Source organism: Paramisgurnus dabryanus, chromosome 2 (assembly GCF_030506205.2).
Source record: "Paramisgurnus dabryanus chromosome 2, PD_genome_1.1, whole genome shotgun sequence".
Lineage (NCBI taxonomy): Eukaryota > Metazoa > Chordata > Actinopteri > Cypriniformes > Cobitidae > Paramisgurnus > Paramisgurnus dabryanus.
This window is the reverse complement of record NC_133338.1, coordinates 46,289,217-46,317,216: the sequence shown is the minus strand read 5'-3', so window position 1 is coordinate 46,317,216 and position 28,000 is coordinate 46,289,217. Positions and strand designations below refer to the sequence as shown.

The following is a 28,000-nucleotide window of genomic DNA, read 5'->3' as shown; positions in this document are numbered from 1 at the left end:
TGGATTAAGTGCAAATGAAAGTTATTGGAGATTATATGAACTACTGTACACTTTAGTTACATTCAAAGAAAAACATGCAGTATTCAAGCTTGTTAATGAGCATATTTTATTAAATAAAGTGTAAAAAATACAACTTATTTGGTTACAAACATTCATTAATCAGTGGTAAATAAAAAATATTAATAGGTTATGTCACAAAAATAAATAGCCTTTGTATAATTGGTCCCTTTGTTGCATTTGGGTCGGTGTTGCAGAGACCGAAAAATATACAAACACAGTCTCACACGCTATAGCCATGGCACTGGCTTACAGTACATATTGTGCATTGCTTGAGCAGAAGTACCTCAGGAAACTATGACTTGGAAGGCTGGATCAATGGCAGAAACAGGTAACAATTCAGTATCTCTTCGAAATACTGAATAAATTTGTGGGATGGGTAATGTTTGTATAAATTGGCATTGAATATGTTTTAATATTGCATGGCATAATTTGGCATTTATTCCTTAAAAAACCCTTGACAGTTACTGGCAGTACAAATTTGTGATCACTGACATTTTGCTCTGAAGATACAAACTGGAAAAGGCATTTGAAAAGTGTTTTGTTGTAAAAAGTGTTAAGATGAGAAATCTAAATATTTATATTTCATCAGCATGTATAGAGAATTACACTATATATGGACATTCGAAGGAAAAACTGACATTTGGCAAATATATGTCAATTATTCTCAAAAGAGCATTCATTTACATTCAATTCAACGAACAATTTGCATGCACTGAATTCAAATCTTTCAATACATTGTGTGTCAAAAACACTGCTTCATTTCGTAGTAGTGCAACAAGGCTCAGAATATCTCAAATAAAACATCCAGTTTATGCTGCATTCATATAATCAATACATAAACTTCATTATCTTACATTTTTTATCAGGAAGTATCAGGCGTAGGAAGAATTATCCTCCAGATATGGGAAAAACAAACTAGTAAAACACATTAGTAATATGATAAAGTTGCATGTGTGCCACAAAGCATTGGTATCATGGTTAGTTGCTCATGGTTTAAATTAATTCACCCACAAATGTATATTTGGCAGTCCATAGGGAAAATGTATATTTAAGATCCACAAAAAAATGAAAATTTTGTCATCATTTATTAAACCTTACATTGTTACAAACCTGGATTAATTTCTCGGTTCTGCTGAACACAAAGGAAGATATTTTAAGCGTTTTTGAGCACCATTGACTTCCATAGTATTTTTCTTTTCTACTATGAAAGTCAATGGTGCTCCTGTTTTCTGCTTGACTACAAACATCTCCCTGTGTTCAGCAAAACAAAGACATTTATACAGGTTTATTACAACTTAAGGGTGTGTAAATAATGACATTTTCCCCCTTTAATACAGATACTTACAAAAACCTTAATAATCATAGACCGTGTCCTAAAATTACCAACATATTGTTAACATGTACAAAAATAAAACAACACCTACAAAATTTATTCTGATTGGTCAATGGAAACCTTCAGCAGTCAAATGTTATTGTATTACGACCTCTGTGCTGTATAACTGACTGTTGTCTCTATTTTCTCACACATGAAAATAATTTTAACCATATAAAATGTAATATTTCATGTCTATTTATTTATTGATTTGGCAATAATCTGTGTAATAAGTGGTACACACATAGTAATAAGTCACTTTTTAAAGTAAAAAAAAAAAAAGGTCTTTCAACATTCACACAACCTTTCTGTGAAGTGGACAAAGCTTCTACAAACTATAAAAAGGCAAGAAAGAAAAACCTAAAAGGTTCTTTGGAGAACCAAAAATGGTTCTTCTATGACATCGCTGTGAAGAACTCTTTTAGAAGCTTTGTTTTAAAGACCGCAGCTGCCTGTTAACTCAGAATACACATAAATCGTTTTAGGGTGATATGTGCCTTTCACCTGTGTCCTGATCTTCCTGTTTAAACAATCATTTGTATATTTTCCCTTATTGTATGGTATAGTGAAAAGTAAATGAGATTTCAAAATTGTTAATGTAACAAACAACCTATAGTATTCTCACACATAAATAAAAGTCTAATTGCTGGTGTAAAAATCTGTTTCGAAAAGGAAACTTTTTATGTCCTTCACCCAAACAGGATCTTACTTAACGTGTTAATTGTGCAACATTGTGCGCCTGAGTAAACTCTCCATACTGAGGTCATTCAACACTTTTCACTTAAATTATGCTTCACATGATTAATATTGATTGCTTTCACACGTTTCACCCAAAACAAACAAATCCACCTGGAAAAACGAGAGTCTCCTTTTTGTGGACCAAACGTATTCAGATACCTTTGAACATGGCACAGTCTATGTCAGCTTAATGGAGGTCTTGCGGTGCACACAGAGAAGAGTGACGTATGGCACCCCAATAAAAGCCCATTTCTCATTGGGCCAGAATTTGAGAACGGGCCCCTGCTCTGGAGCCTCGGATGCGGCGTCGAAATAAGCAAAACACACACATCCAAGATACGAACCCAAGCAGATAAGAATATGCCTGTAAAAATGACAGGTGAGGGGGTTAATTGTTAAAAAAAGCAAATAATAACCACAATCAGAATCAAATAGCCATAGTAACATCAGCACTGTTGAAAAAAATTATACATTGCAGACTGGTGTGGTGGCATTGCGGAGAAAAGCATTGGGCTGATGTAACATCCCTGACACAGACTTTGCATATCAATGAGGAAAATGTTTAAAAAAACAAACTTAGAGCAGGGTTAAAAATTTTTACATTTACATTTGCTTCCAAAGTGACTTCAAGTGATTTGTTTAATTCTGTGTTCTTTGGGATCAAACCCATGACCTTTGTGTTGGTAATGCAATGCTCCGCCAACTGAGCTACAGAAACACTAAATATTCAAGTATAATGTATAAATATTAGCAACCAACTGACAATTGTTAAAGTCCCGCTGTGCTGAAACGCAAGTTTTTATTGTTGCGTATATGTTCATGTGGTGTTTTTAATATGCATTAAGACAAACCATGTGCAAATTCATCATTCAACGGCATTGGCGAGTAGTTTCTGCATAAAATCATAATTTCCTTAAGACAAAAATCGTGATATGAAATCTCCTTTGTTTCCTATGTCACAAACACGTAACCAATCACATCAACACAGTTGAACGAGTGAATTAGTAGTTTGAGCCATAGATTTAGAATTTAGCATCTATTTACAAATATATCTATTCCTTGACGTCAAAGTTCTGCGAGAGCGATTTAAAAGCAAACTCCTGCGTATGATTTTGCGAATCGCTCTCGTGGTACTTTGATGTCATCGGCTGTCGATTCTTGCGACGCCGCATGAAGTTGAACAAGCCTTATATCCATGGTCCGAGGTGGTGCGAAACAGTGGAGGCGGGGACTGATTCTCAAATTCATATCTACGGTCCGAGGCGGTGCGAAACAGTGGAGATGGGGACTAATTCTCAAATTCATATCTATGGTTCGAGGCGGTGCAAAACAGTGGAGGCGGGGACTAATTCTCAAATTCATGTCTATGGTCCGAGGTGGTGCGAAACAGTGGAGGCGGGGACTGATTCTCAAATTTATATCTATGGTCCGAGGCGGTGCGAAACAGTGGAGGCGGGGACTGATTCTCAAATGCATATCTATGGTCCGAGGCGGTGCGAAACAGTGGAGGCGGGGACTGATTCTCAAATTTATATCTATGGTCCGAGGCGGTGCGAAACAGTGGAGGCGGGGACTGATTCTCAAATTTATATCTATGGTCCGAGGCGGTGCGAAACAGTGGAGGCGGGGACTGATTCTCAAATTTATATCTATGGTCCGAGGTGGTGCGAAACAGTGGAGGCGGGGACTGATTCTCAAATTTATATCTATGGTCCGAGGCGGTGCGAAACAGTGGAGGCGGGGACTGATTCTCAAATGCATATCTATGGTCCGAGGCGGTGCGAAACAGTGGAGGCGGGGACTGATTCTCAAATGCATATCTATGGTCCGAGGCGGTGCGAAACAGTGGAGGCGGGGACTGATTCTCAAATGCATATCTATGGTCCGAGGCGGTGCGAAACAGTGGAGGCGGGGACTGATTCTCAAATGCATATCTATGGTCCGAGGCGGTGCGAAACAGTGGAGGCGGGGACTGATTCTCAAATGCATATCTATGGTCCGAGGCGGTGCGAAACAGTGGAGGCGGGGACTGATTCTCAAATTCATATCTATGGTCCGAGGCGGTGCGAAACAGTGGTGGCGGGGACTGATTCTCAAATTCATATCTATGGTCCGAGGCGGTGCGAAACAGTGGAGGCGGGGACTAAATCTCAAATGCATATCTATGGGCCGAGGCAGTGCGAAACAGTGGAGGCGGGGACTAATTCTCAAATTCATATCTATGGTCTAAAGGAGTGCAAAACAGTGGAAGTCTATGGTCCGAGGTGATACCAAAGTGTGGAGGTGGGGACTAAATCTCAAATTCATATCTATGGTCTAAAGGAGTGCAAAACAGTGGAAGTCTATGGTCCGAGGTGATACCAAAGTGTGGAGGTGGGGACTAAATCTCAAATTCATATCTATGGTCCAAGGTGGTGTGAAAAAGTGGAGGTGGGGACTGACTTATTCTCATATTCAAATCTATGGTTTTAAGTAATAAAATGATCAACTACAGGGGGACTTTAAGAACCAAACTGTAGGTTGCGGCACACTGAGCATGCTCACTAAACGGAGTATGAATGAGATAAAAACACGTGAACAGATGGAGGGAGGTGCGCTTACCAGGCACAGTGTAGATAAGGAAAGTTGACAGATGACCACATTTCACAGAAAATGCGATCACTAATCCAGCACATCAATGCCAGAGTCCACCACAGCCCTGAGAGAAGACCAAGCTTGAACACACGTGGGTTTTCACACCTACAGTAAAACAAACAATAAAAATCACCTTATGTAATATAATTTTTTCCCTTATACTGTAGCTCACATTTACTGTATTGTTAGGTATTTCATCAAACATTGCTTTTTGGTGCACACAACTCGTTCTCTATGTGGTTTGGATATAAATTTAATATGTTGCACATGTATTACATTCCAGCCTGCTGAAGAGAGATTTTCTTTTATGTGTAAACCAAAACACAGGTAAAAACGATGATATATTAAAGAGGACATGTAATGAAAATCTGAGCTTGTCCCCAGTGCTTCTAACGTAGAAAAGAACAACACAGCAACTTAGTTTTGGTAAACCTTTCTCTGCAAGCATGTGAAAAGTAGGTCATTGAAAGGGAATCTTAAAAAAAAAATACAACCGCAACTATCCAACCACGGCACTACCATTTATTAGAGAGAGAGAGAGAGAGAGAGAGAGAGAGAGAGAGAGAGAGAGAGAGAGAGAGAGAGAGAGAGAGAGAGAGAGAGAGAGAGAGAGAAAGAGAGAGAGAGAGAGAGAGAGAGAGACAGAGACAGAGAGGAGAAAATAATTGACAGCACAATTGAGTTTCAATTTCATGAAACTAAGACAATCAGTGTTTGCATTTTATCAGTTCATTTGCATTGAAAAAGACATACCCAAAAATGGCACAAAATGCATGCTATAATAAACATGCTATAATAAATTATTTAAAATGTATTTTGAGCTAAAACTTCACATACGTACTCTGGGGATACCAAAGATTTATTTTACAACCTAAAAAAGAAACGTCCCCTTTAAGAAACCAGAATATCAGAAATTTGGAGATTTTGGCTATTTTAATTTAGATCAGTATGTAACCACCTAGTTTTTAGTTACCACCCAAAACCACCTAGCAACCACATAGCAACATATAAACTTTTTGAATAAATAGCAATGCTTCAGCAACCACCGAGAACATCATGTAGCTAATAGCAGGCAATGGTGATATTTAACATCTATAAGTAAGTTAGAAAGGAAAGAACAGAAATACACTGTCAGAAAAATGGCTTAACCCTGGAGAACCCAGGAAAATCCAAAAACACATTTATTCTAATAAACAAATTTGACCCTGTGGGTTCTCCAGGGTTAATCAATAGAAAAATGTTGCTGCCATTCAGTTTTTATCATTCTTTTTGCTGAACATTAAATAGCTTCAAATAATGTTGTTTGGTTTGAAAGATTTTAGTCACGATTTTTCACACATTGGATCACGCTGCAGGTCATTTGTCATACAACTGCCCACACAGATTCAATTAAATTAGCAGTAAACAAACATAGCAGTTCTCAGATTAATGTTTCTTGCATATCGATCACTGCTGACATCAGTGGTTAATGTCATAATAACAAAACCCTTAAAAGGGTCAAAAGAAATGTCCAGAAGCATAAAGTCGGCATTTCAAGTGTTAAAGCTGCTGGGTCAAGATGCGAGAAGAAGTGCTGACAGGGTTGGAGCGAGAAAGAGAGACGGAAAAGAGAGAGAGCGACAGAGACAGGAAGTTACTAAAAGTAGAACGGCTGTAACTCATAGAAACAAATAAATATAGGCTTGAATGTGTTTATGATGTGTCACTGTATCATATGATCTCTGCGTTAGAAGATTTGTTTTTGTCTCGTTGTGAAACTCAAGCCCTGTTTTAAAAACCTATATCTGCTTAATGCATTTTAAACCTGCCGCATTTTTAAACAATTTTAGCACCAGAAAAAGTTTGAAGCACCAAACAACTATACTGTAACTTCCCATATTTACAAAAAGCATCAAAGACGAATGTGTTAAAAAACTGGCCTAACTGTAATACTAAGGGCCATATTTACTCAACAAGCCAAACTAGCGTGAAGGCATAATTTATAAAAAGCACAGATACGAGTGGAAATTTCTGCAGCTGATTTACTAAAAAGAGACACAAGTGCAATATCTCATTTCCATAATGACCAACGCACAGAATGGTTTAAATGTTAAATAATTGACAAGCCCAAACGTTAGTAAATCGCCTTTCGTGATTTATTTAAATACTCTCCATGCATTACTTTTGCATTAGTAAAGCGGTTAATAAACCGACCCCTATGTTTTCTAAACCAAAAGAATTAATGATAGAAGTAAAATCCTATTTGCTCCATTAAATCCTGTGGTGTTACTGGTGTATAGTATCTCAAGAATCTCGGCATTACACTGCATGCACAACGCCAGTGAATCGCAACGGCAGAGTGACGTGATCTCATTCATTTAAATGGAAGCTTGTCAATTTCCGGCAGCAGAGAATGCTAAGGAAGTGGGTTTGTCCAGCTATGTGAAAAAGTTGAGAACAGGGCTGCGTTCAGCCCCGACAGACATTGCACAACGTTTTTTAAACGGAAACGTTGAACAGCCTGTTCTGATGACTCTAGAGTTGCAACTATGGCAGCTGAGAAGCCCATTCTTTGTGTTGTTTTGATCAGAACCTGATGAAATCGGTATAAAAAGATGTTTAATACTGCAAACATGCTCAGTGTTACGGTCACTGCCCTTGCCATCCAGAAATAAAGAAAACATCCCAACTTGCACCCATTGGGCGAGCTGTCTCTTTAGTACCGCATGTTTATCTACATGTTGCTGCTGATTGGGTTGACAGTTTTGACACACCAAACAAGAGAAAACGTATCTCAAACCCATTGCACTCCGTTCCAGGAAACGTAGTTTAACCCCGGAAACCATAGCAAAACGTCATTATTCAAATGACAAGCGACTTTTGGAAGCGAGAGCCAATGAGAGTGAAGCAGGTGTGTTTAAGTCATCTGTCTTTTGTCTGAGAGGATGGTTACTCATTAGTTTATAGTTGTTACTAGGACAACCAGAATTAGGAATGCCTTTTAACGACCTCATTTAAAGGGACTAGCGACACACGGCGATGAAGTCACTGGCGTTGTGCATGCACAATTAGAAACAAGCGGCTGATGTGTATTCAAACAAGATCCCTGAATATTTCAGTCTGATCTTTACTGTTTAAGAAGTGCACTTTAGCAAAGATTGTTTTGCTGTTCTCTCACGACATCAAGCAAGCAAACAAGCAAACAAACAAACAAACACAAATGCTGCTAATTTAACATGCAAAGACAATGCTTACATAGATGTCAAAGGCACAGCAGAATATTTTATTCTTTTTACTGAGTCTGTGGGAAATCATGAAAAGTCTAGGCTACCATTATAAGTGGATCTCGAGACAAACATGTAATTATGAAAAAATGTATGATACAACCAGAGAAACCCCATGTCACCAGCAATATTAAAGTTCATGCTTGATCTGAATTCAGAATACTAGAGGAATAATAAATAAAATAAAATAAAAACATATTGCCATAAACTTCCTTTACACATCCTTCACTTTGATTTAGTTACTTGAATTGTTTAATAGATGTTGAAGTCTTTACATACATATAAGCCATTATTGTGTGCAACAGTCAAACACTAGTGCAACAACTGTTCGTGTATTACTGCTAAATGCTAGAATAAGTGAAGATGTAAGGAGCCAATGAAAACTTTAATCTAAGTTTAGTTAATATACTGTAATGGTATCAGAATAACTCTATGAACATTTTGCAGAAAGTTGTAGGACATTAAGGTCAATGGATTTGGCATCACAGCTGAACACACATTCTACTTCCTGTATTTCTTTCTGAAATCCTTGGACACCAGGAACACAATCCTGACCTCAGCAAGCAATTCATAACTTAATTTATGACTTTCTGCAAAATACCAGTCAACACAAAAACCCCAGAAGAGCCAAATCAAACTTTAAGAAAAAAGAAACTGATGAGATTAAAAACAATTTCAGACTTTCTTGGAAACTGAGAACTGGAACATATGTTATTATTTCTATATAAAGCAAAGTAATGTTATATTTAACTCTGTACTTTAGAGATGTTTGGTGTTCGTTCTTATAAAAGCATTGTGATCTACAACTGTTGCAAATACGTTCACTCCGACAATGTTAAAGAGCACCTATTTCAATGCTAAAAACAATGTTATTTTGTCTATTTGGTACTGTATAATACAATGTTTCCGCTTGTTTTACCGTACATTCACACGGGGCGTAAGCGTTGACGCTTTAAATGTGATGTCATGCGTTGCCGATCTGAATTGTGCATCCGTTGGCGCTACATCACTGCCTTTGCTCTCTGCAGAAGTTGAACATTTCTCAACTTTTAAAGCGGCAACGTGTGCGTCAGCAAATCAGATCGCCTTATGCAAATAACCTAGGCAGAGCCAGCCAATTAAGTTTATGGAAGACCGGAGCATGTGTTGCGGCCACTATGATTGACCTTTGGCAACGCTTCAGACAAGCCTTCAGTCAACATTAACGCTTTCGCCCCGTGTGAACGTACCGTTAAGGTTAAAAAAAACACATTATTTTTCACATAACGTACATTTTTGTAGCTCCAGATTTTACTCTCTTCCTGAAACACACTGATTTGAAAAGCACTGTGACTCTGATTGATCAGCTAATCTGTACGTTGCGATTGGTCTGAATACCTCTGACATGGTACCTCCTTACCATGTTTAAAAGATTCATGCACAATGCTAACAGACCGTGAGTCTGAAGCGGGAGGAATTATGATAATGTCGGTCTTTACTACATCACCAATCCCAGGAAGTAAATTATTGCCTACAATCCACGTGTTTGTTGTAGTCCAAGAAAAAAGATTTACGTTGGAGACGATAACTCGCATCATCATTTACTTTGGGGTTTGTACCTTTTGCATATCGTTAACATGTACTAATACACACTTACAGACCAAAGGAAATGTAAAAACGTGATTCGGACCATTGGTGCTCTTTAAAAGATAACGATGTAGTGAAAAACTAGTGAAAAATTTTATGCACACACAACAGCGCTGTCAAAAATACCCTTGTGTACACGGATCTGTAAAAATGACTAAATCCACTGTATTAGGTGTGTCAGGCCAGTAGATGGCGATGTTACCTTGTAAAGAAACACTACACTATTACTTTAATATTTTGGGGCTTGGATATTTTTTTTATTGAGTAATTTGTAACTGTAACGGAATACATTTTAAAAGTAACCCTCACAAAACTGTTTACATGAGAAGGCGTCCTAATGTAAAACTTGCACTCTGAAACACTTATTTAAAAATGTGATCCAAAAACGCTGTCGTAGTGTAAACAAATAGCAAAACCAAGGCCGTTACCACATCATGAACATTGATTCTTAAACATTGGGGGGACCAAAACATAATCAGGCCCCCCTCAATGTCTATTGTGGTTATGGCCCTAAGCAAATCGCGTACAAAATGTCTAGTTAACGGTTGAAATCATTGTCGTGTAAATGGCTCCTAAAACTACAACATCATTCAAGGTTTGCTGTAAGATAAAGCTGTATCTTACTGGTTAGAATGGAGAGCTAAGAGCTATCTGGGAACTAACAGCAGCTAATCTTGTTTTCAGGAAGGAATTGATAAAAAATGTTTGTTCTTTTGCAGAGTGATGCAAATGAACTCCATGAACATCTGGACGTCTTTAGGGAATAGTTACTTGGGTTGTTGTGACTGAAGCGTGCAAAAGAACAAAAGTCACGTTGACATGCTGCTCTCAGTAAGAAAATTTTAATAAAATCTAGGTCTAAGGTTTACCTTGTAAAGTCAGATGGGTTGCATTGTGTGTCACTAAAGATTTTATCAAATATTTTTTTGTCTAGTTACGAAGTATCTTTAAATTACAAATGCAATGCTGCTTTAAGATTCAAGCTACAATTTATATTTAGGCAGTCAATGTTATTTGACAAGTATGCAATGCAATACCATATAAACACTACAGAACTGATCATCAGCTTTCAGTATATATATTTTTACACAGCCACCGACCTCTTTAGCTCAGTAATGAGAAGTGCAGTACATGGGATTCCCAGTGTCATTAGGGATATGGAATTAATGGCAGGTTTGATGAAGGCCAGGCAGGTGGTGATCCCTGACAGAATGCCAATGACAAGTTTAAACCTCGACCTGGTGAGACAGAGACAGGAAGGAAAAGATTAAAGTCAGGAAGGAGAATAAAGGAGAGACAATAGGGCAAGTACGCAAGGGATAATGCGCCGCCTACAACTTGACGGGAATATCAAGCCTTGAACAAACAAATAAGGATGCACTAAATGTAAATTTTCAAGCAAAACGTGTAAGCTTGTGGATGTGAGGGCACACCTGTCTTTACGAAATATCTTAGGAAGATATCTCTTAGGAAACCACATGCCAATGGCACACATTAGCACCCACAATATGGCAAGTTCATCCAACATCTGTCCCAAGAAGCTCAGGGTGGCATGGAAGTAAGTTGAGCCGATACCTAAACAAGATCAAGAGGATAATTTTAAAACATTTTTATAGCATTTACACAATTCAATATACATTCAGTCAAGCATTAACCTTGGGCTAGAAATGTTTAAGTGCTGTATAAGGAGACGTAAACGATTCTGACGTTTTATTTCATTACTAAATGAAATAAAAAACCTATACATATCCCCACTTATATTAAAGAAGTGAGCTGAGCCATATCTATTGACCAGACTATCATATATATTTGGGAGTGGTGCTTTTTTGGCAAGTCCACAACACCCTAGCAATGTAGCAACAACTTCTGCACAAGGCAGCATCACAATAATAAAACTTATGTTGTTGTTATACTCTTTAAAAGCATAGTTTTAACATAGAAATCTTCATGTAAGTCTGTATGTTTTCAATAACAAATATATTACTGTTCTTCACAAATGAACACCAATCTGTCCAGGTCTAATTCTTTGAATAATCCAAGGGGATTATATGATGGCAGAAGAGATTTCGACTCTTAAAATCCTTCCCGGATTAATTAAGTCAGCAGCTCTTCAACACCAGAAAAACTCAGAAGAGCATTTGTACAGAGCGGTGTTTGTGCTGAGCTGGCAACTTTCCCATGCTGTTCCTCAGTGAGCTTTTAATACACCAGTGGTTTAAGTTGAGTAAAACTCACCCTTTGCACAGATCTCTTACCAATTGTTCACGTGATCGTTGGCTTTCAGAAGAGAAAAGACAACAAGCAACCCCAAATAAAAAGTATAAAGGCCAAGGAACACAAACAAGGTTGATAAAATTGCAGCTTTGCTTTTCGCAAAGCAGTGAGGGTCACACTAAGATGAGAGGAAGCTTTTGTAAACCAAAAGCTCAGAGGGTGATAGGGCTCTCACTGTTTAAATGGCAGAATGGACTCTGGTCATGTGAATAATAACACATTTTACAGATGACTAAGGGAAATAAAGTTTGTGTGGCCTTCTGTGAACCAGAAAAACACTACACTTTACTGTGAATTCTTTAGTTTAAAGTGCACCCATTTTATTGCTAAAAACAACGTTATTTTGTGTATTTGGTATAATAAAATGTGTTCGTGTGGTTTATGGTTAAAAAAACACAGCATTTTTTACATACCGTACATTTTTTGTAGCTCCAGATTTTACTCTCTTCCTGAAACGCATGAATTTGATAAGCGGTGTGTCCCTGATTGGCCAGCTAATCTGAACGTTGTGGTTGGCCTGAATACCTCTGACGTCAGCCGGAAATGTGACGCTCCTTACCATGTTTGAAAGAGATTTATGCTGAGATTTTTCCTTTGGGGTATGTACATTTTGCATATGTTAACATATGGATTGTGGGCAACAGTTCACTTCCTAGGCCTGTTGACGTGGACATGACGGTCATTATCATAATTCCACCTGCTTTTGACTTACAGCCTATAAGTAGTCCATGTTTTCATATTTTAAGAACTTACTACTGACAAAACCATGACTCAAACACAAGTTTTGTGCAGTGTAGAGTAGCACTTGTTGTTTATCGTTTCTTAGCTTAGCCTGAGCCGATTTGACCTGACTGACGTATTCCTGTGGGCGGAGTTTAGTCAAAAATTGACGTCATTCAACCGGGAAGTAGAGGCCTGTAGTCCAAACCGGCCATTCACTGCAAAATTAAATTCTGTTAAAGAAAATATATCGCCTTAGCCTGGTTAGCCAGACCTACATCAAGATGTAAGGTCTGGCAACTCTTCACACAAACGGCTCAATGCAAGGGGCGGGATATAAGGTTGTCCCTCAAAATGCCTCTGCACGCAATAGGATAGCGCTATGACGGATCAGAGCAACGAAGAAGGTGACGTAGTTACCGTAACCAGTCGGCAAAACTCCAAACACATCTTTCTTGGACTTCAGTAAGGTTTATTTGCTCTTCTCTCAAAGAAAAACATAAGTCTAAGTCCTCCAGAGTCGCGGCCAAAGCCGCTTCAAAAGATAGCTGTTCGCCAGCAGCAGCAGCCATTCTCTGTTTTCAAGTAGGAACCGTTGCAGCTCTGTCGTCATCATGTTAAGCCCGCCCCACAGACGCTACACACGATGTGATTGGCCTGACCAAATTTTGGTTTTTGGACCGGTTAAGTGTATTGTGAGTGCCTAGACTAAACCCTGGCAGCAAATATATTTTGCGGCCGCTAGGATGCGTCTAGATTTCTAGGCTAATATCGCCTGGCAGTGAGCTTTTTTATTTTGCAGGTATTATTTAAACTCTAACAGCATACAGCAACATTACACACTAACTAAAGTTTAAAAAATAGGATCATGAAGAACGTGACCTTTAAATTTCCCAATATAACCAAGGCCCAGTCCTGGATTAATTTAAACCCTGTCTGGTAAACTGCCCCTTTATGAATGAGTAACATTCAGTAAATGTTATCTTCCGAATTTAGTTAATGCAAGTTAATATAACCATTAAAGGAAAACCCACCACTGTTTTTCAATATTTTCTATGTTCCTACCTCACCTTAGACAAATTAATACATACCTATCGTTTTTTCAATGCATGTACCTCAGAGCGCAGTAACGTCATCATTCTTTTGAACTCCCCCCTCTGCTCAAGGAGTGATGATGTTACTGCACCAGAGGTCGAAGTGCAGCAAACTAAGTATCAGCATCGGTATTCGACAGATACCAGCTTGAATAATCGGATTGGAATTTTTTTACCAGTGTACTTTTCCAGCACCACAGGTTTTAGTGTGGGTTATAAAGCCATGCTAAAGAGCATGTTTACAACTGCAAAAGCAAGGCAAGAATTACAAAATAAAGCATAAAGCATTAAACTCATAAATTTGTTTTCACTGAGATAATGAATTTCCTTCAGCAGCCCTTCCCATCGCTCAGCTATTTCCTGAAGAGCAATAATATTCCAGAAAAGAAGAAAGAGTGGAGGCCCCAAACTCCAACAAGTTACTGTCGGTCAATGAGATAGATAGTGTGTGTGTGTGTGTGTGTGTGTGTGTGTGTGTGTGTGTGTGTGTGTGTGTGTGTGTGTGTGTGTGAGAGAGAGCGAGAGTGAGAGATCCAAAGGGGATCAAAATTTACCAACAACCACCAGCAGAGTCCATATGAGATAGATGCCACTGTTGAAATGCGTGGCATACTGCCTGAATAGACACATGAGAATAGGAGGCAAGACGAAAAACAGCACATTGCTTATCTGAAAAGAGAAAAAGAAACAAGTTCTGAAAACACAGATTCAGAACATACCATGTTTTTACACACTGTTAACAAAATACCACGGAATTATATGGTAAAAATGCTACTAAGCTTGATATTCTGTATGACATTCTTTACATTTGAGGTGTGGCTTACAAGCAGGGTAAATTCAGGTAAACTATTGATACTTTACACAACTACACATGAAAAACACTGTAGCATTTAATAATATAGTAAATCTTATCACAGTAAATATTATTAAAGTATACTATAGTATAAGTATACATCACAATTTAAGAATATTGTAGTATAGATTAACAAAACTTAGCAAATGTGCAGTATACTTAAATTCACCTCAGTAAAGTATACTACAGTATTTTTTAAGTGGGTGAAAACTGGCTGTTTATAAGGTCCATGTTTGAAGAAAAGAAACAAAGACTTTCCACACTTCAAACTGTCAGCAGACCATACTTGCGAAAGTATGTTAAAACTCGCAAATTATAGCACGCGCGTATACTGAAACAATGTGACACATCAAACTTCAGCGTTCATCTTAGACAACAAAGAGCACGTACCGTGTTATAAAACTCCGCTATTCCGGAATAGATCAGATAATTTCCTTCACACCAATCCACTTCCGAGCTGCCAGCCTTTAGATGAGCCCAAAAATGTCCGTCCATCTCTCCTCGAACACTATTTAAAGATTACCACAGATTATTTAATGCAGTTGACACGAGCTGAGCTCCGCTGAATATCTTTACACAACGCTCTGTCGAAGTTAGGTTGTCGGATTGGACACACGTAAAATAGATCGACTGTCGTCTCCAGGGTTTATTTTAAACAATGACGCATTTGTAGTCGCGTTAGCTGTGCATGTCATCATGCCATCCCGTCCGAACCGGTCCGCTCGTGTGCGCGTGCCGCTTCTGACCTGCAGTGACTGTACAGTACTGACAATAACAAACAACGGCGCAACATGTGATCCGCGCATGCGCATATCGACCCCTGGACCTCAGCAGCGTTTCTCAACATCAAGATGACTTTAATTTATTTCAAAATAAGACAAAACAAGTATTACAATGAGCTATTTTTAAGTTATTACTGAAATGTTTTGTTATTTTTATTACAAATATACATAGTTATGCTAAGCTCTAATATTTTCTTTGGTGTGTGTGTGTGTGGGAGACTAATTAAAGTTTGATAAGTATTGATGTTTTACCAATTTTGACGAAGTATTAAAACACTTTTTGGCTTAACAGTGTGTTTGGTTGTTTTTGGTTTGATATTATTTTGTGGATATGACATTAATATTTAGGTGTGGCATACACTAAATGTACTTTTTGGGGCCACTGCATAACTGTTTATATGTCATTAAGGAAGGCAAAACAAACAAAAATTAATTGGTTGTGTACTGTGGGAAAAAGACAATAAATATTTGCATTTACGTAGTTAATGTAATTTATGGCATATTAAGTATGGCTTTCCAGGAAATGCTGTTGCTCAAGCACTGTTTTTAAAAGACAGTCTGTCCGAACTAAGACAATAGTTTATGACAAAGTACATTGTGGTAAGGGAGAAACATTTCCTGTTAATGCATCATTCTCACACAAATCATGTCTGTTAAAATTCATTTTGCATTTAAAAGATAAACATTAACTGAATTATCAATCATACAATAGAAAGTTTTTAAGACACTTAAGCCAGAATGAAATCTGAACAAAATTTGTTTATTGCAGTGTGACTGAATTTTGTACTTAAAAATGTACATCCAATAGAAGAGGATAGCATTGTTTAAACCATTTCCCAGATCAGCATTGTCCTTCCTTATCGCAGTCCTATCATTTATGGTTTAAATGTACATGTACATACTGTCCTTAGATACAAAGCTGTCCTCAGACATTTTTTTTTTTTGACCACACAATTAGATTTTACATGGCCGCAACCAAAGTACTTTAAATGGATGTTAACCACAAAAGAATGAATTCGACACATTTGTACACAGTAGTATATATAAACATATTTATGGTTTATATATTGCAATATATCGATATAATGCAATAAACTGTATTATTGTAAGTATTATCCGAGGTTGGAATGTTACATTAATATAAGAGTTTAAAGCTCACCGCTTTAAATATTGTATAATTTTCAAACAGTTCGAATATGACATCAGTGTTATTACCTTATAGATGGTTATCCAATGCAAGCATTGACAAAAAACAATGAGACAAAGATATGGCTGTATGTGGTTTTTAGATCAGTTGTTACTGCTAGATACAGACTTACTCCACTTCTGGGTTGAACAGCAGATGGTTTCTTGTAATATTTGTAACATATTTGAAACAAATATTGCAAATAAAGCACAGATATAGTCATAAGAATTTGTGTTATGCATCATATATAACATTTTCTGAAAATGATGATCCTATATATACTTTATTTTTGACCATGAACCGCAAAACCAGCCATAAGCTGTTATGAATAAATAAGCTTTCATTGATGTAGTGTTTGTTAGGATAGGACAATATTTGTGACAACGAATAAAAATCTGTAATTTGAGGGTGCAAAAAAAACAAAAAAAACAATTGGGAAACCCACCCTAAAGTTTTTCAAATGTCAGCAACACATTTATAATGTTGATATATTTACTGTAGGAATTGTACAAAATATCCTACAGTAAATATTTACTTAACGTCCTAATGATTTTGGCATAACAAAATTAATCATTTAGACCCATACGGTGTATTGTTGGCTATTACATCTGTGTGATGACTGGTTTTGTGGTCAGGGGTCACAATAACATTTTCTGAAAAAAATGACACCATAGAAATTTGATAATGCTTTATATACTTAACATGTGGGCACCAATGTTTGTTGCATTTTGTTATCATGTATATGAAAATACACGTTTTGCTTAAAATAAAATTAGTAAGACTGTGGAAAAAAATGATAAATAAATTAAGGCAGACCAATTGCACTCTATCATGTTAATTTATTAGTAGTAAATAATCTTAAATTTTACAAATTCTATTAATCCTACCTTGAGACTTGATAACAAGGCACAATGACTCTTTTAATTTCTTCAATGATTCATTTACTAATGACAGCAACTGAAAGGTTTATACATCCTTTGGATTCACTTGTACAATAGGACTGAAAGATAGAGTTTAAGACTGTTTTTTTTTGTTTTTCAGACACTAATAGTATGTTGTAAGACTAAACTCATCTAAAAAGCAAGTTAAAAAAATGAGATACATTCTTGTTCATGTGAGGTTCTATGGACGTTTCCTTTTTTGATGTTAAAGAGCAATTTATACATATGCGTGTGAAGAGATTATCAACTGTTATCATTGAATCATTTCACAACTACAGTATGTGCATTTAAGAAAATCAAGTATGAGCGTGTATGAATGGACTATTAAGGAGTTAATTCCCAATTCATTTTTTGCCTAATACCTCATTTGCCCCATTCAGATCTAAAAATATGTACGTTTAAGAAAAAAATACTCAATAGTTTATCACTTTATCATCATTCATCCTTATTTTACACTCTCTTTAATGAGATGCGTTCTGGAATGTTATTCATCTGATTGTCTGTTGTCACAGTATATAATTTTAAGGTGGTGTAGCCAATGAACACGCATACACCCTCACGCACACACACAAACCTCTCGCCTCGCACTGTTACGCTCAAGACCCAGGTTAAACTCGAGGGGATTGATGTTTAAGACTCCACAGACATCTAAACAAAGATCCCTCGTGTTAAGAAAGGCAACCGAGTTCGAATATCCCATTATAGAAAAATATACAGGTATATAAAAACACAATGCAACAATGAAGAAGGACAAAGCAACCATTTCTGAAAGTGCACATCGCATAAGATCATAGTAAGACACTCCATATCTACAAGTCTTCTTCCACAGGTAGGCGGCTTAGGGCAGAATCGAGAAACTTTCCAAGTCTTACAGTGAGAAGATCCGTTTGCCATCCATAGAGTTCATCCTGTGCTCGACGGCAGTCTGGAAAGGGCTCGCACACAAACGGCAGTGTTCAACATCCAAAGCCCGATGCAGGAAAACAAGTCGACCCGCTGTATAGCTGGAGCCATGACACTCTTAGGAATTCCAGAGTAAAGGAGCCCAATACATTTTTATTCTGGTAGATGATCAAAAAGTACCATTTTGGGGATGGTGCAAACAAAGGCAATAACTGTTCAAGAGCTCGTCCTTCACGAAACATCATCTATTCCATTCCTTCAGAGCTTTTACAGTCACAGATTAGATAAACGGAGCTCCGAAGCACTTCAGACACCACTGCACATTGATGCTGGGTGGTCTGTCGATGGGGGACAAAGCTTTAAGCTGCTCTGCGCTGAGCTCATTGTATGCAAGACTGTATTCACGATCAAAGGCCTCTGTGAAGAAACGGCAAAGTAGGAAAACGTTAACAACGGATGTGCATTAATTACCCGGAATGTAATAAAGCATATTACGGATTTTACATACCAACGTCAATGTTCTCCTTTCCCAAGGCAACAAGTGACAGGAACAAAATTTCCCTATAGATACTCCTGGAGATGTAAAAAAGAGATGGTCAGAGCAGAACCTATAGTCTTATATCTGTCAAACTGTGATTTTTTGGGGATAAAATTTTTTATTAAAGGATTAGTCAATTTTCTTGAAACAAAATCCAGATAGTTTACTCACCACCATGTCATCCAAAATGTTGATGTCTTTCTTTGTTCAGTCGAGAAGAAGTTATGTTTTTTGAGGAAAACATTCCAGGATTTTTCTCATTTAAATGGACTTTAATGGACCCCAACACACTGCAGTTTCAAAGGACTCTAAACGATCTCAAACAAGGCATAAGGGTCTTATCTAGCAAAAAGATTGTCATTTTTGGCTAGAAAAAAATGCACTTTTAAAATCACAACTTCTCTTCTTCCTCCGGCTGTGTGACGAGCCAGCGTGACCTGTACATATATGAAACGCACATTTGTGGACCATTTTAAACAATAAACTGACACAAAGACACTAATTAGTATAAATCGACATACAACAACGTTGGAACGGTCCTCTGTCTCCACACTTGTAAACACTGGGGCATGGTTTCACATACTATTTTGCATACGTCATCTGTGACCTCTTGACGTAATGACGTATTACGTGGGGTTGTGCTGCTGCGTCACACGACCAGAAGTAGACGAGAAGTTGTGGTTTAAAAGTGCTTATTTTTTTATTTTTCACGCCAAAAATGACAATTGTTTTGCTAGATAAGACCCTTGGGATTGTTTAGAGTCCTTTGAAACTGCAATTTTTAAACTGCATTAAAACTATTTTATATTGGGGTAGTAATTAAGTATTGGGGTCCATTAAAAGTCCATTAAAATGAGAAAAATCCTGGAATATTTTCCTTAAAATAATTTCTATGTGAATGAACAAAGAAAGACATCAACATTTTGGATGACATGGTGGTAAGCAAATTATCTGGATTTTTTTTTTTAAGAAAACTGACTAATCCTTTAATGTAATTGAGGAATCAGATGGGTCACACATTTCTTTGTTCGCTATTAAAGGACAAGTTCGGTATTTTAGACTTAAAGCCCTGTTTTCAGATTGTTTATGGTGAAATAGAACGGTTTTGACTGAAATTTCGACATTTGCGGCTGCCCTGAGAATTTTCGCATGATTGTGTTTCACCTCACACCTCTACAATGGGTTTAATGGTGCACTGGAACAATCCTTCCTAAAATGCATTAAACTTTCGTTTACAAAGACGTGAAACTCACCGAGTGGTCAGGGGTGTTCACTGGTATGCTCACACAAAAATCGCTGCAAAATACGCATTCCAACAGGTTTTATCGTAGTTTTTGCCAACTCCATTGACTAGTATTAGATGTCCTGTGAGGTACGGTATTACTCTGCGCCGGGAACTTTGTTTCTATTCTTGCAATTGGCAAAGGCGGATTAGCGCCACCACCTGGGCTGGAGTGTCTATTCAAGCTCAAGCGGAAGAATGTACGGGTGTGAGGCGTTTGGAAAAATAGGTCCACAAGTTAACAACGAATGCTAAAACAGCTGTTGGAAAGCATTTTTTGCTGCGATTTTTGTGTGAGCATATCAGTGAACACCCCTGACCACTCGGTGAGTTTCACGTCTTTGTAAACGAAAGTTTAATGCATTTTAGGAAGGATTGTTCCAGTGCACCATTAAACCCATTGTAGAGGTCTGAGCTGAAACACAAACACCCGAAAAATCTCAGGGCAGCCGCAAATGTCGAAATTTCAGTCAAAACCGTTCTATTTCACCATAAACAATCTGAAAACAGGGCTTTAAGTCTAAAATACCGAACTTGTCCTTTAAAACCGTGGTGCGAGATCTAGCATGTCAAATTCGTGTCTAACCTCTGGCGTTTAGCATCTGGCCGTTTCTTGATCTCTCGGAGTAGCATGTTGATGGGGCTGTAAACGTCATTCGTCTGAATGTTGCGAACAATGCCATTTAACAGAGTCCGCGTCTCCTGGTGGTCAGTAGGGGCTAGAGTTCCCCTTCTCTGCACTGCAAGAAACAAACAAGACATGTAAAGCCAATTGATAATGATAAAACAAAAGAAACAAACACATCACTTAAAGGGGACAGTTTTCACAAGACTTTTTTAAGATGTCAAATAAATCTTTGGTGTCCCCAGAGTGAAATTTTATGTGAAGGTTTAGCTCAAAATATCCTAAATAAATAATTTATTATAGCATGTGTCCTTTTACATGCAAATGAGTTGATCTCTGTACTAAATGGCAGTGCTGTGGTTGGATAGTGCAGATTAAGGGGCCGTATTATCCCTCTCTGACATCACAAGGGGAGTCGAATGTCAATTATCTATTTTTTTACATGGTTGCAGAGAATGGTTTACCAGAAGTAAGTTACTGGGTTGATCTTTTTCACATTTTCTAGGTTGATAGAAGCACTGGGGACCCAATTATAGCACTTAAACATGGCAAAAGTCTGATTTTCATGATATGTCCCCTTTAATGTGACTATGTCAATGAATCACAGCAGCCTTTAAAAAACAATTTCCGTCATCTTAAAGAGATGAAATGATGTGAATAGGGATAGGTTACCAGTTTCAAGGTATACCGAGGTTTTAAAGAGTCAAGGTTTCAACACCACTAAAATTTTCTGTAATACTGTTTCCAAGGTATGAGCTGTGTTTAAACAAAATTGATTAAATCATGTAAATGATTTGATGTTTACATTTAATATATATTACAAAATATTCTTTTTTTTAAAAGAAAATTATCATTTAAAGGCTTATTTTTACCTGCCATCCATAGTGTATTTAGCTTAAAAATAAAATGTATTGTGTCCAGTTAAAAAGTTGTTTGTATGCGCAGACATTTGAAAATAACACATTTGAGTTGCAATGGCAATAACGTAAATATTTTTGCTTAAGGTTATCATACAGCCAAAATCTCACACTGGCCCATGCCTAGATGGAATTGTTTTTGTTTTGAGATTCTGCTATACACATCACTAGAAATCGCTGGTAATATTTAACAAATATGTAATACACTGTAAAAGAGCCATATGGTCACCCTGTTTTACTTACAGAAGGTCCTCCAGAGCTGATAGAGAGGCTCAGTGGGCTCCTGATGTAAGTTCACATTGTCCCACAACAGTTGAACATACACCTGTTTACTGTCCTGAGACAGAGATGTTTGTGGCAGCTATGGGAGTACAACAGAGAGGAGAGTTATCTTCACTTCATTTAGCAAGCACTGCAGTTACTGTCCTAGACTCATAATGGCCACATTGAATTAACATAAAGAGGGCTTTGATTATGCAATACGTAAGGTCATACGGCTAAAGCAAGACGAGAAGTTTTGGTTAAAAAGTATATTTTTTTGCCAAAAAATTATGACGGTTTTGCTATACAAGACCCTTATACCTCGGTTGGGATCGTTAAGAGCCCTTTGAAACTGCACTGAAACGGTAAACTGTTGAGGTCCACTAAAGTCCATTATATGGAGAAAAAACCTGGAATGTTTTCCTCAAAAAACGTTCTTTATTCCCGAGGAACAAAGAAAGACATAAGCATCGTGGATGATATTGGGGTGAGTAAATAATCAAGATTTTTTTTATGAAAGTGGAAAATTATCTTCATGAAGGATTGAATAAAGTAACAGCATAACTCTTCTGAACAAAATGCCTAAAGCTAAATAGTAATAGTTATAGCGATGTTTGCATTTTTCTGAGTCATTAAAGATTTGAGGGCTCGTATCTGAATCTTTGATTGACGGGATGGCATTGTTAATGTAAGTGTTAATAAAGACCTGAACTCCATTGTTGCAGTGTTCTGAGGTCAAAATGAGTCCAGGCAGGATGCTGGGTAGATCCAAACGCCGAAAATACCACACCAGATTCCAGAAGATGATGGGATGCTGACTAAGAAACTTTTGGGTATAGATTACCTGAGAGAGAGAGCATTAAAATAGACAACATATATTACAAGAGAAACATTGGATATCTTACGTGTTTACTGAACACCCAACTCCTCAATACATTGTAAATGAGGTGTTTAAATACCTGATCCCCCTCGTTCTCCAATAGTGACTCCAGTTCTTTACGCAAAACCAGTGGACTTAGATACGGCACAGAAACTGGTTTGGGATTGGGTCGCTTTTGACCCAATGTGTCCTAGAACATTAAAACACAAAATTAACCAGTAGACCAATTTCTGTTTATATCAGAGTCTTAGCTATGTGGTTGGATAAAACAAGTGTTTTGAATTATTTAAGACACTTTTTTACCACAGAAAGTTTTTAGCACAGTATAAAATAAAGTCCAAACTAGTTGTGCAAGCTCATGCAAGCTTCACCACCACTATAAAGTCTATGAAATAGCATATTTTAAGGGTGTGTGTTATGACATTAGGCAAAAGTTGTTGATAGACACTCACTGCCATCTCATGCAGGCTGTTTGGTAGGCTGGTGGTGGATATGCCGTGATTGGGCCGTTGAATGGAGTCCAGGCTCTGCAGCGGGCCACCCACACTGTTGCTCCGGGTTAAAGAGGTGTTGCGCTTCTCGGCTTGTCTTTCCATTAGACCCAGTGGGTCTGAATTTACTGGCTCGGGTACAAAGCTGTAAAGTCAGATTTCACAATGACACATCAGCTGGACAAACACGATCACTTCTGACCAACTTGGAAAAAATGCTACATTTAAAAAACATGAAATCAAAATGAAATGAGTTGTGGTTAAAGAGTCAAATTAAATCTATAATACGTTTAAAAAGTTTACATATATACCCAAGTATAGATATTTCTATAAGTTTGAGACATGTGCTATGACTTACAGTATGTGCAAACATGAACGGCAAGAACATTGTTTATTACTTTACTGTATATAATTTAATATATGTGACTCTGAACCACAAAGTCTTATGTCACACTGGTATATTTTAGCAATAGCCAACAATACATTATATGGGTCAAAATTATCAATTTTTTAATTCCAAAAATATATTAAGTAAATATATTGTTCCATAAAGAAATTTTGTAAATTTCCCACCGTAAATATATAAAAAAATAATTTATCATTAGTAATATGTGTTGCTAAGGACTTCATTTGGACAACTTTAAAGGCAATTTTTCAGTATTTAGATTTTTTGCACCCTCAGATTCCAAATATTGATTTATCCTAGCAAACCATACATCAATTGAAAGCTTATTTATTCAGTTTTTAGACGGTTTATAAATCTCAATTATAAAAAACTGACCCTTATTACTGCTTTGTGGTCCAGGTTCACATAATATATTCTGACTTGTGATATAGGAATTCAAGTTGACAACAGAAATACAGTATTCATGTCATTTGCTGGGTTTAATCACATATATAACAATGTATAGTTTTGTAGTATTTTGAAAACTATGCTGGATAAAAGTAGTTTACTTTCTTTATATCTGTAACATTTAATCTCATATATCAGCGTGCATGAAAACATTTTTCAAATGTATAGTGGTAAGCGACCGTGTTTACAGTACATACATCTTTGGAGTTCCAGTTTGGATGGGCATCCCCAAAGGATTCTCCCTGTCCTCAGGGGATTCTGGGAAACTCATTAGACTAGAAGGCTCACCAGGACTGCCTACTTTAACTTCTGAAGAGCCTGAAGTGGCCGGCTGTGTGCTGGAGCTGTGGATGCTGTCTCCCGATGTACTCTTCAAATAGAAGCTGAACACCAAACAAAAAAGAGAAGATTTTTTTTACTCTTTATTAAATAAAATTATTTATATTATTATCATCATAAAATATAAATATTACACTCTAATTAAAATATTACAATTATTATTCTAACAATTAAATTGCTATATTATTTTAAACAATTATTATGAAACATTATTACTCCATATTGATTAAATTGTATTATTATTTTCTATGCATTGCATTTATTATTATTATTATTATTATAAAATATACTTTTTTGTTCATAACCATTATAATTTAAAACATTACAAAACATTCTAACATTTTATTTTACACATTTTACATGTACTTACTTTTAACAGTACATTATGCACAATTATGTGCAATTAACCCTAAACCAAACCCCAATCCTAACCCCATAGTAAGTATATGTTGATAATTAACATTACTCTGATTTGATTCAGAAACATTTTTAGTTATACTGGTTAAAAGTCTCTTTACATCCTGAAATGTATTTTATAAATATATGTCATTTGTGAAAGGCGTAGGACCAAAAAATGTTTAACAAATCATTGAACTCAGACCGAAAGCAATGATTGGACGTCTTCCAATGTCGATGTCTAGTCTGTGCTTGTTCATGTGTTTTGGATGAGGCGTGGCTTTGGATCGCGATTTGAATAGAGGGTGGGATTGTGATTTTAGTGCTAGTAGGCTACATTTAGCATTTTTCTAAATCAGATACCCTGCCTTTTAATGGAAAAATACTCTTTAACAAGGACACCTTAAGATAAAGTGTAGCCAATAATATTAATAAATATACATATTACTCTCTATTAATTAAACATAGTTTCTCAATCTTAAAGTTAACAAAAAACTGTTGAATGAATAAATGTAAACATATAATAAATAAATAAATAAATACTAATTAAAATATTATTATTAGTGTGTATTGATCACATAAAATCAATAAAAGTAATGATTATTACTTTTTATAAAAGCATTATATTAGTTAACCAATCGAACCAGTCGTATCCTACAATAATCCTTACTGTGACTTACCCTGGTGTGGCACGCAGGTCATGGAACTCCACGTGAAGCAAAGGGAGAAAAGAGATTTGGCAGAAAGGACACGTGGAGTTGAGGTTTGAGTCATCTGCCGTCCAGCCTGCCATGATCTCCTCATCATATACCAGAGCTTCACAGGAGCGGCACTGAGAACAGCTGGACATCAGAACCTGAGGAAAAACCGGAAAATTTAGCAAAAAAGACATGACACGCTAATTCACAACACATACAGTAGACCAGGAATAATACAATTTTGTAATGGCATTGTGGTATCAGCAGAGGGCGCTGCTCTCACCTCTAAAGCACAGTTCTGGTAAATGCTGGAGGTGCTGGCGTTATGAGAGGAACTATGTTCAGACCTTTCCGAGTCTCCGCTTCTCATTGACCGACCTGGAGTCAAAGCTGGAAAAAAAAAGTTTAAAATGTTATCACAACATGTTCTTAACATTATGTAGTATAAGTTTATATATTATAACATTTTACTTATGCATTAAACAATAATATAAAAATACATTTGGCAATAGAAAGAATGTAAATTTTTAAAAGGTCTGTGTTGGGTTATATGTAGGAATAGACATACAGTAAGCTATCTAACACAGCTGCTGATTGTATAAGTATGTAAGACGTACGCGGTGGATGCTGCGGACGTCCGGTGTCACTGCTTCCACTGCTGCTGCCCAGGCTGGTATTACTGCGCGTGAGCCCGTTTAAGGCCAGACTGGGCATGAGGCCTCTGGGTAATGGGTTGTCTCCGGTCACCTCTGAAGATAGCAGCTGCTCTTCAAACCGGGCTGGGAAACTGTCTCGTGGTTGGGTGTTTTCATCCTGGATTACACACATGTATACATATTTTAAACTGGTCATATCATACAGTACATATTCAAATACTTTTACTTCTGGGGTCAACATGTAGTATCATTACCAGAAAAGTCATAATCTTCCATCCTTTCTCTGACATTAAGAATCAGAGTCCAGAATTGACAACAAGATAGACTTACATACTAAACAGTCAAATACGGTATCAAAAATCACCTCATCATCTGAGTACGAGTACGCTGAGGCCACGGCGTCCCACATCTTACTGGCCACATTGGCCGCCTGCTTCATGCCTGACTTCAGCATGTCTACTTTAGGTCCTGTGAGCAGGTTGTCCATCTTGATGCCTGATATACTGTTGATCATGGTCCCCAAGGAGCTGCTCGGTGAAGGCTTTACTAGTGCGGACAGTGATGATGACCTTTGACCTGCAGAGCCTGGGGACTTGGCTGACTTGACAGCGAAGGTCTTCGAGCGTGTGACGGCAGGGCTACGTTTCGGAGTATCCGGTACGTTGGGCACTTTGACCGGACCAGCTGGAAGGCTCGATCTTCTTTCCAAAGTCTGCTTTACTGCTGGAGAATCCGGGCATTCGCTTGGATCACGGTTTGCTCCTGGTTGTAACTCCATGCTGGGGGATTTCGCTCCCAGCGGGGTTTTGAGATTCAGGTACATCTCGATCTCATCAGCGAGTTTTCGTGACACCACCGGCGGAAAGGCCCGGGTAGAATCCTGGCTCTGAATGGATGCCGCGTCTTCGGTTTCCGAGGCAAAAACCGATAGAGGGTCCGCCCCCGCTTCAACATCCGCCCTTTCTACGACTTTAGATGAGGTGGAGCCACCACTTATGCTCCGCCCAAGTCCGTCAATTCCTTGAGGTGTTGACGCATTCACCTCTTCATGTTCTTCAGAACTCGGTGTTTCGTGAATGTTATCTGGCTTATCTTCATGTTCCTCCTCCTGGAGAGAGGGGTTTATTGTAGGCTCCATCTTAAACTCTTTAAATGAAGAGATGGTCGAGGAAGGTGGAGGCGTCAGACTTCCGGGGAAAGCAGCAGCAAGAATTTTTGCATCGGCACCCATATTATCTACACTGAGCTCCATGCTGCCTTTCTTTTGAAGCATGCCGGCTTTGGTCTCTAAGCTAAAACTGCAGCTGCGCTCCGCAAAGGCTTTTACTCTCTGCTGCTGTCCGGTCTGCATAACAGCGCCTGGGTTTGAAGAATCAGTCTCCACGTCTTCACTCCTTTTGCGGGGCATGAAGAGTTTGCCTGTGCAAACCCCTGCTGGAAACAAAGACAGCAAGGTGATTGATATTATAAAAAAGACTTTAATAAACACTACATTTGAAGAAAAGTGGAGAAAATGCTCCTTTAGCTCAACTGGTAGAGAATCTCAAAAAAAAAAAAAAGGTTTCATCCACAGGATACAGAAAAATGTATACCTTGTAATGCACTATAAGCCACTTTG

At 37.6% G+C, this 28,000-nt stretch overlaps 2 protein-coding genes across 3 annotated transcripts in view; both read right to left on the bottom strand.

Moving 5' to 3' along the window:
- Positions 1 to 82: 82 nt before the first annotated feature.
- On the bottom strand, positions 83 to 15,417 carry acer2 (alkaline ceramidase 2). The gene is made up of 6 exons (XM_065288934.2): positions 15,025 to 15,417; positions 14,336 to 14,450; positions 11,127 to 11,268; positions 10,794 to 10,931; positions 4,772 to 4,909; positions 83 to 2,534 (listed from the first exon to the last, which is right to left on the bottom strand). Exons 1-6 carry the CDS (start codon positions 15,127 to 15,129, stop codon positions 2,348 to 2,350), a joined length of 825 nt encoding a protein of 274 aa, XP_065145006.1. The 5' UTR covers positions 15,130 to 15,417; the 3' UTR covers positions 83 to 2,347.
- Positions 15,418 to 17,275: 1,858 nt separating this feature from the next.
- The window catches only part of dennd4c (DENN/MADD domain containing 4C), a 71,675-nt gene continuing 60,950 nt past the window's right edge, over positions 17,276 to 28,000 (bottom strand). The window contains exons 23-34 of one of the 2 annotated variants that reach the window (XM_065288935.2): positions 26,747 to 27,816; positions 26,344 to 26,539; positions 26,010 to 26,116; positions 25,709 to 25,884; positions 24,491 to 24,676; positions 23,402 to 23,585; positions 23,029 to 23,139; positions 22,776 to 22,913; positions 22,052 to 22,169; positions 20,853 to 21,006; positions 18,955 to 19,019; positions 17,276 to 18,863 (exon numbers count right to left, since the gene is read on the bottom strand). In XM_065288935.2, coding sequence (XP_065145007.1) covers positions 18,727 to 18,863; positions 18,955 to 19,019; positions 20,853 to 21,006; positions 22,052 to 22,169; positions 22,776 to 22,913; positions 23,029 to 23,139; positions 23,402 to 23,585; positions 24,491 to 24,676; positions 25,709 to 25,884; positions 26,010 to 26,116; positions 26,344 to 26,539; positions 26,747 to 27,816 — 2,642 coding nt within the window. In that variant the 3' untranslated portion in view covers positions 17,276 to 18,726. The remainder of the gene's footprint in view (positions 18,864 to 18,954; positions 19,020 to 20,852; positions 21,007 to 22,051; positions 22,170 to 22,775; positions 22,914 to 23,028; positions 23,140 to 23,401; positions 23,586 to 24,490; positions 24,677 to 25,708; positions 25,885 to 26,009; positions 26,117 to 26,343; positions 26,540 to 26,746; positions 27,817 to 28,000) is intronic. The other variant, XM_065288936.2, reaches the window with a different exon arrangement.

Bases quoted from the DNA above. Each gene is read 5' to 3' on its own strand.
- acer2 (XM_065288934.2), bottom strand. From the start codon at position 15,129: ATGGACGGACATTTTTGGGCTCATCTAAAGGCTGGCAGCTCGGAAGTG. The intron at 14,451-15,024 runs GTACGTGCTCTT...TTCTCTTTTCAG, and splicing joins TAGCGGAGTTTTATAACACG to ATAAGCAATGTGCTGTTTTT. The intron at 10,932-11,126 runs GTGTGCCCTCAC...CTGTCTCACCAG, and splicing joins AAGATATTTCGTAAAGACAG to GTCGAGGTTTAAACTTGTCA.